The sequence below is a fragment of the Sciurus vulgaris genome (genome assembly GCF_902686455.1).
Source record: "Sciurus vulgaris genome assembly, chromosome: 5".
NCBI lineage: Eukaryota > Metazoa > Chordata > Mammalia > Rodentia > Sciuridae > Sciurus > Sciurus vulgaris.
In genome coordinates this window covers 53827477-53842165 of record NC_136465.1, presented here as the reverse complement: position 1 = coordinate 53842165, position 14689 = coordinate 53827477, and the positions used below count along the sequence as shown (strand labels likewise).

Below are 14689 nucleotides of genomic sequence, written 5' to 3'. Positions count from 1 at the left end.
CTTATTAGGACTGAGTACATTTAAGAATTGTGATGGGGGTTAGGAGAATAAATATGTACAGAGATATGTAGTTGGATTAATGAAGGTGTAAAGGTGAAGGCAGTTTCCTCTGATAGAAAACTAAGAGCTAGGTATGTAAGGTCTCTGATGGAAAGTATGAAACAGTTGTTTTGGAGACTGCTTTAGGAAACATGATAGGAATGTTGACCATTTCAAAAACCTCAAATTTGTGATAATAAACAATGTGAATTCAAACAGCATGGTTGGTGCTTTTGTTGGTCTACTTTCAGTTTTTGAGTTGCATATGCAGTGAAAAGGGAGAGTTAAGTTTTGTCAAATTAAAGTGCATGGGATTCAGAAAGAGATCTGTAGTATAATCTGCTTTCTCCTGAAACAATTGTATTTCATAAATTTTTCCCCCACACATGGAACTTTCTTTGAGAAATCAATGTATTTTGAGACAAGTGCCCTAGCTGACCTTATTCAAATGGTCTTTTAGACCAGGATGGTGATCTAATTCACAAAAAAATGAATTGTTACATTTTTTTTCATTTGTCTATCAAAATAGTGTATCAAATATATACATATAGTCATGCCACAAATAATGACTGTCCATCAACAATAAACTACTTATACTACAGTAGTCCCATAAGACTGTGTGCAGCCACCTTAGTTTGGAAAAGTAAACTTTGTGTTTGAATAAAATCACATAATGATGCATTTCTCAGAATGTGACATATGACTAATAATTTTTTCCATCCTTAAATTAGTGTTTTAGTCCATTTTCTGTTGCTAATAGCACAGATGGTAAATTTTACAGAAAATAAGTTTATTTTAGCTCACAGTTCTGGGTCACTGTTGAGGGGGAACATTGGTGGATGACTTTCCTGAAGGCAAAGTCCTGAGGCATGTAGGTCATCACATGGCAAGAAACAGGAAATCTTGGCCCATGTTGCAGATGCCCGGAGGTCTTTGCTCTGGGCACTGCTGCTGTTGATGCTGTGGCAGATGCTCAGAGGTCTGTTGCCTTCCATGCTGCCTCAGACACTGCCTCAGATGCCTGGAGATCTTTTCTCCAGGCATGGCTGCCATCTACTCTGCTGCTACTGCCGCTGCTCCTGCCACCCAAGCCATTGTCACCAAAGCCGATGCCACTCCCCAGAGGTCACCTGGAGTTCTTCTCCCTGGGTGCTACTGCAGCTACAGCCACAGCTGTCACCACCACCACTGCTGCTGCAGACCCCCCACCTGCTGCTGCCCCTGTCTGGGGACACTGGCCAGGATCTGGATGTTCAGTGTTGGGGTGCCTGCTGGTTTGCCTGCGTCTGGGGTCTTCCTCCTGGGAGTATTGGTGGCCTCCATCTAGTTAATGTTTCTCAGGATTGCTCATCCTTGGTGGTCTCTCTCCAAATTCCAGTGGCACTGAGATTTTGGGACTACAGTGAGGCTGAACCCAGGACATCTGACTCCCACATTGGTGGGGTAGCAACTGGGTCTGCCAGGGCTGGTCTGGGCCAGGCGGTTTTGTGGGAAGTCAAAGACAGGACTGAGAAGCTTGTAAACTCCAACAGAGAGAGTTGTTCAATTTTCCATCAAGATTTATGTTATTTTTATTTTTTTCTTCTCTAACATCTCCACCATATATGGAGCAAAGTATTTTGCATGCATCAGTTTATTGAGGATGGTGATTTTGCAGTTCTGCTGTATATTCTTATATTTTTAATTTTTTTCTCTTTATATGTATTCTTTCTGTTTTCCTGGATTCCCTTTCTAACTTTTCTCCACCTAACAGCAAACTTCTGTTACTTCCTCTTCCACTCTTCCTGTGGACTTTTTCTTCTGGCTTCTCTTTCTCCCTCATGAACCTCATGTCCTGCACTATTTCTGTTCGCTCTTTGTCTACTATATGAGATTGTAAATCATCTTGGAAAATTTTCTGTTTATATTGTGGACAGTGATTGAACTCATCCTTGCTGTTTATAGGCGAAAGGGCAGTGGACACCTTGGTGGGAGCTATTCGACTTAAGACTGTATGTTGTTTGCACTGGATGCTGTTGATATTGGTCTCCCTCTCAAAGGTCGGGTACCAGAAATCTTCAGGGACAATACAGGTCTATAGGGTAGATTCTGTAATGCACCAGATCCATACAACTACATGGGAAAACACACAAGCAACATGAAAAAACAAGGGAACAAAGGGCCCCAAACAAACCAAGATACCCCAATAAAAGAATCCACTGACAAAACAGAAGAAATGTTCAAGGAGGAGTTCAGAATATACATAGTTAAACTGATCTGCAAAGTAAAGGATGGTATGGAGAGTAGTCAAAGAGAAAACACAGGAAGTGAAAGAACACTTCAATAAAGTGTTAGAGATTGTGAAAAAAAGCAGAAATCCCCCAAATAAAGGAATCAATAAACCAAATTACAAATTCAATGGAAAGTATCACCAACAGACTAGACCATTTGGAAGACAGAACCTCAGGCAATGAAGACAAAATATTTAATATTGAAAAAAAAGTTGACTATGCAGAGAAGATAGTAAGAATTCATGAAAAGAACTTCCAAGAACTATGGAATAACATGAAAAAAACAAGTTATTGGGATAGAAGGAGGAGTATAGATACAAACCAAAGTAATTCACAATCTTTTCAATGCAATAATAACAGGAGATTTTCCAAACCTAAAGAATGAAATGGAAAATCAGAAGGCTTACCGGACCCCAAATATACAAAATATACAGCAGACCCACACCAAGACACATTATAATGAGAATGACTAAAATACAGATTAAGGATAAAATCTTAGAGACCGTGAAAGAAAAAAAGCAAATTATGTAGAGGGGAAAACCAATTCGCATCTCAACTGGTTTCTCAAAACAGATCCCTGAAGTTAGGAGGTCATGGAACAACATATTTGAAGCTGTGAAAGAGAGTGGATGCCAACCAAGAATTTTATATCTGACAAAATTAAGTTTCAGAGTTGAAGATGAAATAAAAATGTTTCATGATAAACAAAAGTTCAAAATTCACAATTAGAAAACCTGCACTCCAGAATATTCTCGACAAAATATTCCATGAGGATGAAGTGGGAAAAAAAAAAGTGAAAATCAGCAAAGGGAGGAACTACACTAAAGGAATAGTCAAAGGAGAAACTAAATAAAATTAAATCCAGAAAGAAACCAAAATGACCAGGAATACAAATCATATCTTGAATGTTAATAACCTTGAATGTTAATGGCCTAAACCCATCGATCGAAGACAAAGGCTTGACTATTGGATTAAAAAATAAGACCAAACAATATGCTGTCTCCAAGAGACATGCCTTATAGGTAAAGACAGCCACAGACTGAAAGAGAAAGGATGGGAAAAAAACATATCACTCATATGAATTGCATAAAGAAGCAGGGGTTTCCATCCTCATATCAGATAAAGTGAACTTCAAGTCAAAGTTAATCAGAATGGTCAAAAATGGTCATTTCATTCTACTGAAAGGAATCATACATCAGCAAGACATAAGGATTGTAAATATTTATGCCCCAAACAATGGAGTATCTATGTATGTCAAACAAACCCTTCTCTCTCAATACTGGACAGATCTTCTAAACAAAAATTAAATACAGAAACTATATAACTAAATAATGCAATCAATAATTTGGAACTAACAGACATTTATAGAATATTTCATCCATCAATGAGTGAATGCACATTTTTCTCAGCAGCACATGCTTCCTTCTCTAAAATAGACCATATCTTATGTCTCAAAGCAACTCTTAGGAAATACAGAAAATGGAGAGAATACCCTGCATTCTATCAGATGATATGGACTGAAATTAGAAATCAACAATAAAAAAAAGTAGAAGCTACTCTAACACATGGAGACTAAACAATACAGTATTGAATGACAAATGGATAGTAGAAGAAATCAAGGATGAAATGAGAAATACCAGTACAACATACTAAAATCTCTGGGACACTATGAAGGGTAGTACTAAGAGGAAAGGTCATTGCACTGAGCTCATTTATTAAAAGAATAAAAAGTTAACAAATAAATGACCTAACATTACATCTCAACGCTTTAGGAAAAGAAGAACAAATCAACACCGAAAACAGTAGAAGACAGGAAATAATTAAAATCAGAGCTGAAATCAATGATATTGAAACAAAAGAAACAATTGAAACAATTGACAAAACAAAAACATTGGTTCTTTGAAAACATCAATAAAATTGATAAACTCCTAATGAAGAAAAAAAGAGAGAAAAACCCAAACTACTAAAATATGTGATGGAAAAGGAAATATCACAACAGACACAGTTGAAATACAGAAAATAATTAGAAACTACTTTGAAAATTTATATTCTAATAAAATAGAAAATATTGAAGACATTGACAAATTTCTAGAGGCATATGATCTACCTAAATCAGGAGGTCACACGAGATTTGAACAGAACAATTTCAAGTAATGAAATAGAAAACACCATCAAAACCCTACCAATTAAGAAAAGCCCGGGACCAGATAGAGTCTCGGCCAAGTTATGCAAGACACTCAAAGAAGAATTAACACCAATACTTTTCAGATTTTTCCATGAAATAGAAAAGGAGGGAGCCCTTTCAAATTCATCCTATGAGGCTAATATCACCCTGATACCAAAACCAGACAAAGAAACATCAAGGAAAGAAAACTTAAGACCTATATTCCTGATGAATGTAGATGCAAAAATTCTCGGTAAAATTCTGGTGAATCACATACAAGAAAATATTAAAAAGATAGTGCACCATGATCAAGTGGGGTTCATTTCAGGGATGCAAGTTGGTTTGACATATGGAAATCAATAAACATAATTCATCACATTAATAGACTTAAAAATAAGAATCATATAATCATTTCAATACATGCAGAAAAAGCATTTGACAAAATACAGCACCCCTCCATGTTTGAAACACTAGAAAAACTAGGGACAGTAGGAATATATCTCAACATTGTAAAGCGATATATGCTAGACCCAAGGCCAATATAATTCTAAATGGAAAAAATTTGAAAGCATTCCTTCTAAAGACTGAAACAAGACAAGGATGCCCCTCTTTCACCACTTTTATTCAACATTGTCCTTGAAACTCTAGCCAGAGCAATTAGGAGAAATTAAAGTATATAAATAAGTAAAAAAAGAACTCAAACTATCACTATTTGCCAATGATCCAAAAAAATTCCACCAAAATCTCTAGAACTAATAAATGAATTCAGCAGAATAGCGGGATATAAAATCAATACCCATAAATCAATACATAAATGTTATATTTATTTATAACAGTAATGAATACACTGAAAGAGAAATTAAAAAAAAAAACTACCCCATTAACAGTAGCCTCAAAAAAAATTAAAAATTAAAATACTTAAGAATCGATCTAACAAAAGAGGTGAAAGATCTCTACAATGAAAACTACAGAACACTAAAGAAAGAAATTGAAGACTTTAGAAGATAAAAAGACCTCCTGTGCTCCTGGATAAGCAGAATTAATATTGTCAAAATGGCCATATTACCAAAAGTGTTATACAAATTTAATGCAATTCCTATTAAAATCCCAATGACATTCTTCATAAAACTAGAAAAATCAATCATAAAATTCATCTGGAAAAATAAGAGGACCAGATTACCCAAAGCAATCCTCAGCAAGAAAAGTGAAGCAGGAGGCATCAGAATACCAGATTTCAAACTGTACTACAGAGCTATAGTAATAAAAGCAGCATGGTATTGGTACAAAAAGAGACACATAAACCAGTGGTACAGAATAGAAGACACAGAGAAAAAATACAGGTATCTCATACTAGACAAAGGTGCCAAAAATATTCACTGGAGAAAAGATAGCCTATTCAACAAATGGTGCTGGGAAAAATGGAAAGCCACATATCACAAAATGAAATTAAACCTGTATCTCTCAGGCTGCACAAAACTTAACTCAAAGTTGATAAAAGACTTAGGCACTAGAACAGAAGAAATATTGGTCCAAATAGAAGAAAAATTGGTACAAATCTTCACTATGTTGGCCTAGGATCTGCCTTCCTTAACAAGACCCCTAAAGCTCAATAAGTTAAATCAAGAATCAATAAATAGGATGGATTCAAACTAAAAAGCTTCTTCTCAGCAAAAGAAATAATGTGAAGAGAGAGCCTAGAGAATGGGAGAAAATCTTTACCACATGCACCTCAGAGCACTAATCTCTAGGATATATAAAGAACTCAAAATCTTAACACCAAAAAACAAATACCCAATCCATAAATTAGCTAAGGAACTGGACACTTCACAGATGAAATAAAATCAATCAAAGAATATATAAAAAGATGTTCAACATGTCTAGCAATTAGAGAAATGCAAATCAAAATTACTCTAAGATTTCATCTCCCTCTAGTCAGAACGGCTATTATCAAGAACACAAGCACCAATAAATGTTGGTGAGGATATGGGGGAAAAGGTACACTCATACATTGATGGTGGAAATGCAAAATGGTGCAACCATAATGCAAAGTGGTATGGAGATTCCTCAGAAAACTTGGAATGGACCCACCATTTGACCCAGTTATCCCACTCCTTGGTTTATACTCAAAAGACTTAAAATGAGCATACTACAGTTATGCAGCCACGTCAATGTTTATAGCAGCTCAACTCACAATAGCTAAACTATGGAACCAACCAAGGTATCCTTCAACAGATGAACCGATAAAGAAAGTGTGGTGTATATATATATTTACAATGGAGTATTACTCAGCTTTAAAGAAGAATGAAATTACAGCATTTGCTGGTAAATGAATGGAGCTAGAAAATATACCAAGCAAAATAAGCCAAACACAAAAAAACAAAGACTGTTTTCTCTGATATGTGGATTCTAATAGAGTTACTTTATATTAGGTACAGAGGAGTGAAGGGAGGGTAAGTGGTATGGGAATGGGAAGGATAGTAGACTGAAACAGACATTATTACCTCATGTACATATTTGACTGCATGACTGATATGATTCTACAATATGTACAATCAAAAATAAGAAATTACACTCCACTTACATATGATCTATCAAAATGTATACATGACTTCTACTGTCATGCATAACTAATTAGATCAAATAAAAAATAAAAAAACAGGAAGTCTCTCTCTCTCTCTCTCTCTCTCTCTCTCTCTATATATATATATATATATATATATATCTTTATCTCTATCTTTCTCTTCTTCTCCCTCCCTCTTATGGTCTCTTGCTTTTCTCAGAAAGCCACTAGTGTTCAATCGTGGTGGCTCCACTCTGGTGACTAATTTTAACGCCCTTTCAAAGGCCCCAATTCTAAATACCATAGTTAGATTAAGCTTGCACCTGCTTAATAACTTACAATGGGTATTAAAAGGCAAGATGATTTCATAAGGAGCAAAATATATTCAAACCAAAGTTTTGGGGGAAAATAATAAAGTTAAGCAATACTGAAATTAAAATTTAATTATTATATCTCTGCTAAGATATAAATTTTTTTATTTGAGTCATCCTATGAGTTATATGATTTGTATACAAATTTGCATGGAATATTGTGTATATGAAAATATTTTATTAGCAAGGTTTATTTACCTGAGGAATATTATTTCATTTTAGGAGATTCAGTGGTATGAAGATTTTTAGCAATTGCAGCATGCATGAATATAGGCATTTTATTACAAAATTTGGGACTCCATGTCTTCAGGCCCTTTCATATTTGCAACCATTATATCAAAATCAACCAGTGTGTGGTAATGGAATTTTGGAACCTAATGAAGAATGTGACTGTGGTAATGAAGAGGTAAGCAATAAATCTGAAGTTTCACCACAATTTTTACATTTCTAATATAATATAAAACATGCTTCTCATGATATATACAGAATGATATATGCACTATGTCTTCAATTAGTAATAGATATGAAAATGAAGATAAATTTAAATCAATCCCTTTCCAACACTTCTTCAATTGAGAAGATGTGTGTCATGAAGGCTTAGTTAGCAAAGCTGTTGCAAATCATGTCTTTAGATAGGTTTTGAAAAAAAAAAAGGATAAATTAAATCTTTGTTAGCTACTATTCAATTCATAAGTCATGTGGCTTCATTCTTTGTTTTCTATACAAACATCTGTGAAATTTGATCTAAATTTTCCCTATCTTCTTGTGGTTGCATGAATTTCTAAACATTGTAATGGGTTTATTTAATCATTCTCAAACATTCCTGAAATTATGAGGTTTTGAATGATCAAATTTTTTTCTATTTTTTCATCACTTGATTACAGTTCCATCAATCAGATTTGGGTGTACACTACTCTCAAGTGGGACCACATATTTAGTCTATTATAAATATCTTTGTTCCAAAATATTTAACAATTCCCCTCATTTATACAAAATAAAGTCTCTTCATGTTTCTTTCCCTACCAGTTTCATGAATTCTTTCCCCTTACAAAAGAATGGGCGCCATCACTGATTGGTTGCAGTGGAGGAACAAGCTGGTGGGTGAGTCAGGCCGCCTGCATCTTGGAGGTAGCAGGTGGGCACCAAATGTGCCTGCCTTGTGGAGCTAGGAGGCGGGCAGCCAACCAGCCCAACCACCAGGCTGAGGTCTGTTGCCATTGCGGAGCAAGCCAGCAGATGAGCCAGCTGCTTGCATTGCAGAGCTAGGCAGAGGCTTCTTTATAGGCTAGTGCAGACATTTTGAATTATTCCTGAGGGTGTGGCCATCATCATTGGAAGGGCAGCTCCCTTCCTGAGACACCTACAGGAGGTTAGAGGACCTTTGACAAGACCCAAGAGTCAAGAAGAGGAGGTATTGAGAGACTCGGGACCAACTCAGAGACACTGGGTGAGTCTCTCCCACTGGTGGGGTTCCCCAGATGGGGCGGTAGTCCTGAAACACAGGGAACTTCGTGAAGTAGAGTGACACAGTGAGACTACCCTGCTGGAGTCGAGAACCCAGTCAACCAGGAGCATTGCAGAAGAGGGCCGCACAGCGAGAGGCTTCAACGCAGAGTAAGGGTCCAAAGCCCAGGCGGTAGCTCCGATCTCCTGAGAATGTAGCAGAGGAGGGCCGCTCAGTGAGGGAGTCCCTCACAGGGCCAGGCTTCCCAGACCAGGCGGTAGGTCAGGACACCTGGGAACATCTCAGAGGACTTCCTAGTCCAGGTGGTAGTTCTGGACCAAAGGGAAATTCTCGGAGGAGAGCTGCTCAGTGAAACTTGCCCACTGAGTGAGTCCTCCCCACTGGGTGAGGAGTTCCCACAAGGGCAGTAGAACCGGAGACATAGACCCAGATCAGATGTGCCCCAGTCTGTAGTCCCCCTTCGACTGACTTTCAGTCAACAAGTGGAGGCACCTCTGCCCACTGACAGGAAATATACCCCACCTGAAGGCCACCACCCCTAGAGGGGCAGCTTCCTAGTGGAGCACCACATTATCAAATTCCTCCAAGACTTCAGGCTACTGAAGGCTAAGTGGTCAGTTATTGGAAATCTACAGAGAAAATATTAGTCAATAGAGGAAATCTGCAATATCCCAGAGTTTCACTACTAGAGGGGTAGATACCTGAGCAATATAAGAAAACAAGGGAAGAAAATGTCCCAAACAAATGAGACAGTATAGCAATAAAATCCAATGATAGCATGATAGAAGAGATGTCAGAAAGGAAGTTCAGAATGTACATAATTAAAATGATCAGAGACGCAAATGAGGAGATGAAAGAGCAAATGCAGGCATTGAATGAGGAGATGAAAGAGCAATTGCAGGCATTGAATGATGCAACCAATCAACAGTTAAAAGAGCAAATATGGGAGGCAAAAGATAATTTCAATAAAGAGTTAGAGATATTGAAAACAAACAAACAAAAATCTTGAAATGAAAGAAACAATAAACCAAATTAAAAACTCCATAGAAAACATAACCAATAGGATAGAACACCTGGAAGACAAAACCTCAGACATTGAAGACAAAATATTTAATCTTGAAAACAAAGTTGACCAGAGAAGATGGTAAGAAATCATGAAGAGAATCTACAAGTATTATGGGATATCATGAAAAGGCCAAATTTAAGAATTATTGGGATGGAGGAAGGCACAGAGAAACAAACCAAAGGAATGAACAATCTCTTCAATGAAATAATATCAGAAAATTTCCCAAATCTGAAGAATGAAATGGAAAATCAAGTACAAGAGGCTTATAAGACTCCAAATACACAAAATTAAAACAGACATACACCAAGGCACATTATAATGAAAATACCTAACATACAAAATAAAGGCAGAATTTTAGAGGCTGCAAGAGAAAAGAATCAAATTACATTCAGGAGGCAACCAATACGGATAACAGCAGATTTTTCTATCCAGACCCTAAAAGCTAGAAGGGCCTGGAACAACATTTTTCAGTCCCTGAAAGAAAACGGATGCCAACCAAGAATCTTATACCCAGCAAAACTTACCTTTAGATTTGTCAAGGAAATAAAATCCTTCCATGATAAACAAAAGCTAAAAGAATTTACAAAAAGAAAGCTGGCATTACAGAACATTTTCAACAAAATATTCCATGAGGAAGAGATGAAAAACAACAATGTAAATCAGCAAAGGGAGGAACTACCCTAACGGAACAGCCAAATAAAGGAGAAGCCAAGTAGTGTCAAAAAAAAAAAAAAAAAAAAGAGCCAAATGACCAGGAATACAAATCATATCTCAATAATAACTCTGAATGTTAATGGCCTGAACTCATCAATCAAAAGACATAGACTGGCAGATTGGATTAAAAAGAAAGATCCAACAATTTGCTGCCTGAAAGAGACTCATCTCACAGAAAGAGACACCCACAGACTAAAGGTGAAAGGATGGGAAAAAATATACCAGGCACATGGACACAGCAAAAAAGCTGCAGTATCCAACCTCATATCAGATAAAGTGGACTTCAAGCCAAAGTTAGTCAGAAGGGATAAAGAAGGACATTTCATACTGCTTAAGGGAAGCATAAATCAGCAAGGTATAACAATCATAAATATCTATGCCTCAAAGAGTGGCTCATCCATATACGTCAAACAAATACTTCTCAATGCCAGAAATCAAATAGACCACAACACAATAATATTAGGTGATTTTAACATGCCTCTCTCACCACTGGTCAGATCCTCCAAACAAAAATTGAACAAAGAAACCATAAATCTCAATAACACAATAATTTAGACTTAACATACATTTATAGAATATGCTATCTAACAAAGAGCAAATACACTTTCTTCTCAGCAGCACATGGATCCTTTTCTAAAATAGACCATATTTTATGCCACAAAGCTAATGTTAGGAAGTACAAGAAGATAGAGATACTACCTTGTATTCTATCAGATCATAATGGATTGAAATTAGAAATAAATGACAGAATAAAAAACAGAAACTACTTTAATACCTGGAGATTAAATAATACGATATTTTATGATGAATGGATAACAGACACATCAGGAAGGAAATTAAAAAATTCTTAGAGGTAAATGAGAACAAAGACACATCATATCAAAATCTCTGGAAAACTATGAAAGCAGTACTTAGAGGAAAATTTATTTCATGGAGCGCATTCAATAAAAGAAGTAAAACTCAACAAATAAATGACCTAACACTACAGCACAAAGCCCTAGAAAAAGAAGAACAGAGCAACACGAAAAGTAGTAGAGGACAGGAAGAAGTTAAAAACAGAGCTGAAATCAATGAAACTGAAACAAAAAAAAAAATCAAAAAAATTGACAAAATAAATAGTTGGTTCTTTGAAAAAATAAACAAAATTGATAAACCCTTAGCCACACTAACAAAGAGAAGAAGAGAGAAAACCCAAATGACTAAAATTTGGAATGAAGAAGAAAATATAACAGACAGGAGTGAAATACAAAAGATAATTAGAAGCTACTTTGAAAATCTATACTCCAACAAAATAGAAAATCTCGAAGACATCAACAGGTTTCAAGGGACATATGAATTACCTAAACTGAACCAGGAGGACATACACAATTTATTTATTTATTTATTTTTTATTATTATAAGTATTTAATTTTATGTACATATTTTACTATATGTATTACTAATGCAATAGTATAATTATTTTAATATCATATGATATAATAAAATGCTTTACGATATAATAATTTACAATAATGCAATACTAAAATAAAAATTCTGGTTAGTGAACATTTGATATAGGCTAGATAATTTTGTATAAGCTATGTCACAATAAGTCTTTTAAATGGATCTATTATTCTGTTTTTAGATGAGGAAACTGAGTCATAAGTAATTTGCCCAGTCACAACCATAAGTAATAGCAGAAAGGTTATTTGTTACTCACTGGTGACTATATGTTGGTAACTACTATTACATCTGTTAATTCTTCAGCTACAGAGTCACATTCTCCTGCAATCAGGTCTCACTCTTGCCTACATGGGTCTGCCTCCTGCTCCTGAACAATACCTCTGTAGACATTGAACAGATACCTCAGCCCTTCATTGTTCACAGGCATGTTATCTGCATTCCAGGCTTGTTTTCCTGACATACACAATTTAAATAGATCAATTTCAAGTAATGAAATAGAAGAAGTCATCAAAAGCCTTTAAAGAAGAGCTCATTCCAATACTTCTCAAAGTATTTCATGAAATAGAAGAGGAGGGAACCCTCCCAAATTCATTCTATGAAGCCAATATCACCCTGATACCTAAACCAGACAGAGACACATTGAGGAAAGAAAATTTCAGACCAATATCCTTAATGAACATTGATGCAAAAATTCTCAAAAAAAATTTAGCAAATCACATACAAAAATATATTAAAAAGATAGTGCACCACGATCAAGTGGGTTTCATCCCAGGGATGCAAGGTTGGTTCAACATCAGGAAATCAATAAATGTAATTCACCATATCAATAGACTTAAAGTCAAGAATCACATGATTATTTCAATAGATGCAGAAAAAGCATTTGATAAAATACAGCATCCCTTCATGCTCAAAACACTAGAAAAAATTGGGGTAGTGGGAACATTCCTTAACATTGTAAAGGCCATCTATGCTAAGCCCATGGCCAATATCATTCTAAATGGTGAAAAACTGAAAGCATTCCCCCTAAAAACTGGAACAAGGCATGGATGCCCTCTTTCACCACTTCTATTCAACATTGTCCTCAAAACTCTAACCAGAGCAATTAGACAGATCAAGGAAATTAAAGGGATACAAATAGGAAAAGAAGAACTCAAACTATCCCTATTTGCTGATGACATGATTATATATTTAGAGGAACCAGGAAATTCCACCAGAAAACTTTTAGAACTCATAAGTGAATTCAGTAAAGTAGCAGGATATAAGATCAGTGCTCATAAATCCAATGCATTTTAATACATAAGTGATGAATCTTCAGAAAGAGAAGTTAGGAAAACTACCCCATTCACAATAGGTTTGAAAAAAATAAAATATTGGGAATCAATCTAACAAAAGAAGTGAAAGACCTCTACAATGAGAACTACAGAACACTAAAGAAGGAAATCTAAAAATCCTTAGAAGATGTAAAGATCTCCCATGTTCTTGGATATGCAGAATTAATATTGTCAAAATCGCCATACTACCAAAAATGCTATACAGATTCAGTGCAATTCCAATCAAAATCCCAATGACTTGCCTCACATAAATAGAGCAAGGAATTATGAAATTCATCTGGAAGAATAAGAAACCCAGAATAGCTAAAGCAATCCTTAGCAGGAAGATTGAAGCAGGGGGTATCGCAATACCAGACCTTCAACTATACTACAAAGCAATAGTAGCAAAAATGGCATGGTATTGGCACCAAAATAGACAGGTAGATCAATGGTACAGAATAAAGGAAATGGACACGAACCGAAATAAATACAATTTTCTCATACTAGACAAAGGTGCCAAAAATATGCAGTGGAGAAAAGATAGCCTCTTCAACAAATGGTGCTGGGAAAACTGGAAATCCATATGAAACAGAGTGAAACTAAACCCCTCTCACCCTGCACAAAACTAAACTCAAAATGGATCAAGGACCTTGGAATCAGACCAGAGACCCTGCATCTTATAGAAGAGAAAGTAGGTCCAAATCTTTAACATGATGACTTAGGATCAGCCTTCCTTAACAGGACTCCCATAGCACAAGAAATAAAAGCAAGAATCAATAACTGGGATAGATTCAAACTAAATAGCTTTCTCTCAGCAAAGGAAACTATCAGCAAAGTGAAGAGAGAGCCTACAGAGTGGGAGAAAATCTTTGCCACTCATACTTCAGATAGAGCACTAATTTCCAGAATATATAAAGAACTCAAAAAACTCTACACCAAGAATACAAATAACCCAATCAACAAATGGGCTAAGGAAATGAATAGACACTTCACAGAAGAAGACGTACAAGCAATCAACAGATATATGAGAAAAAGTGTTCAACATCTTTAGTAATAAGAGAAATGGAAATCAAAACTACCCTAAGATTCCATCTCATCCGAAATAGAATGGCGTTTATCAAGAATACAAGCAACAATAGGTGTTGGCAAGGATGTGGGGAAAAAGGTATGTTCATACATTGCTGATGGGACTGCAAATTAGTGCAGCCACTCTGGAAAGCAGTGTGGAGATTCCTTTGAAAACTTGGAATGGAACCACCATTTGACCCAGCTATCCTACTCCTTGAC

At 36.0% G+C, this 14689-nt stretch overlaps 1 protein-coding gene across 1 annotated transcript in view; it reads left to right on the top strand.

The window, feature by feature from the left end:
* Positions 1–14689, top strand: part of LOC306662459 (disintegrin and metalloproteinase domain-containing protein 18-like) — a gene marked incomplete at both ends in the record, with an annotated part of 161443 nt that overhangs the window by 71208 nt on the left and 75546 nt on the right. Inside the window, one exon of the mRNA XM_079142167.1 lies at positions 7627–7810. Coding sequence (XP_078998293.1) covers positions 7627–7810 — 184 coding nt within the window. The remainder of the gene's footprint in view (positions 1–7626; positions 7811–14689) is intronic.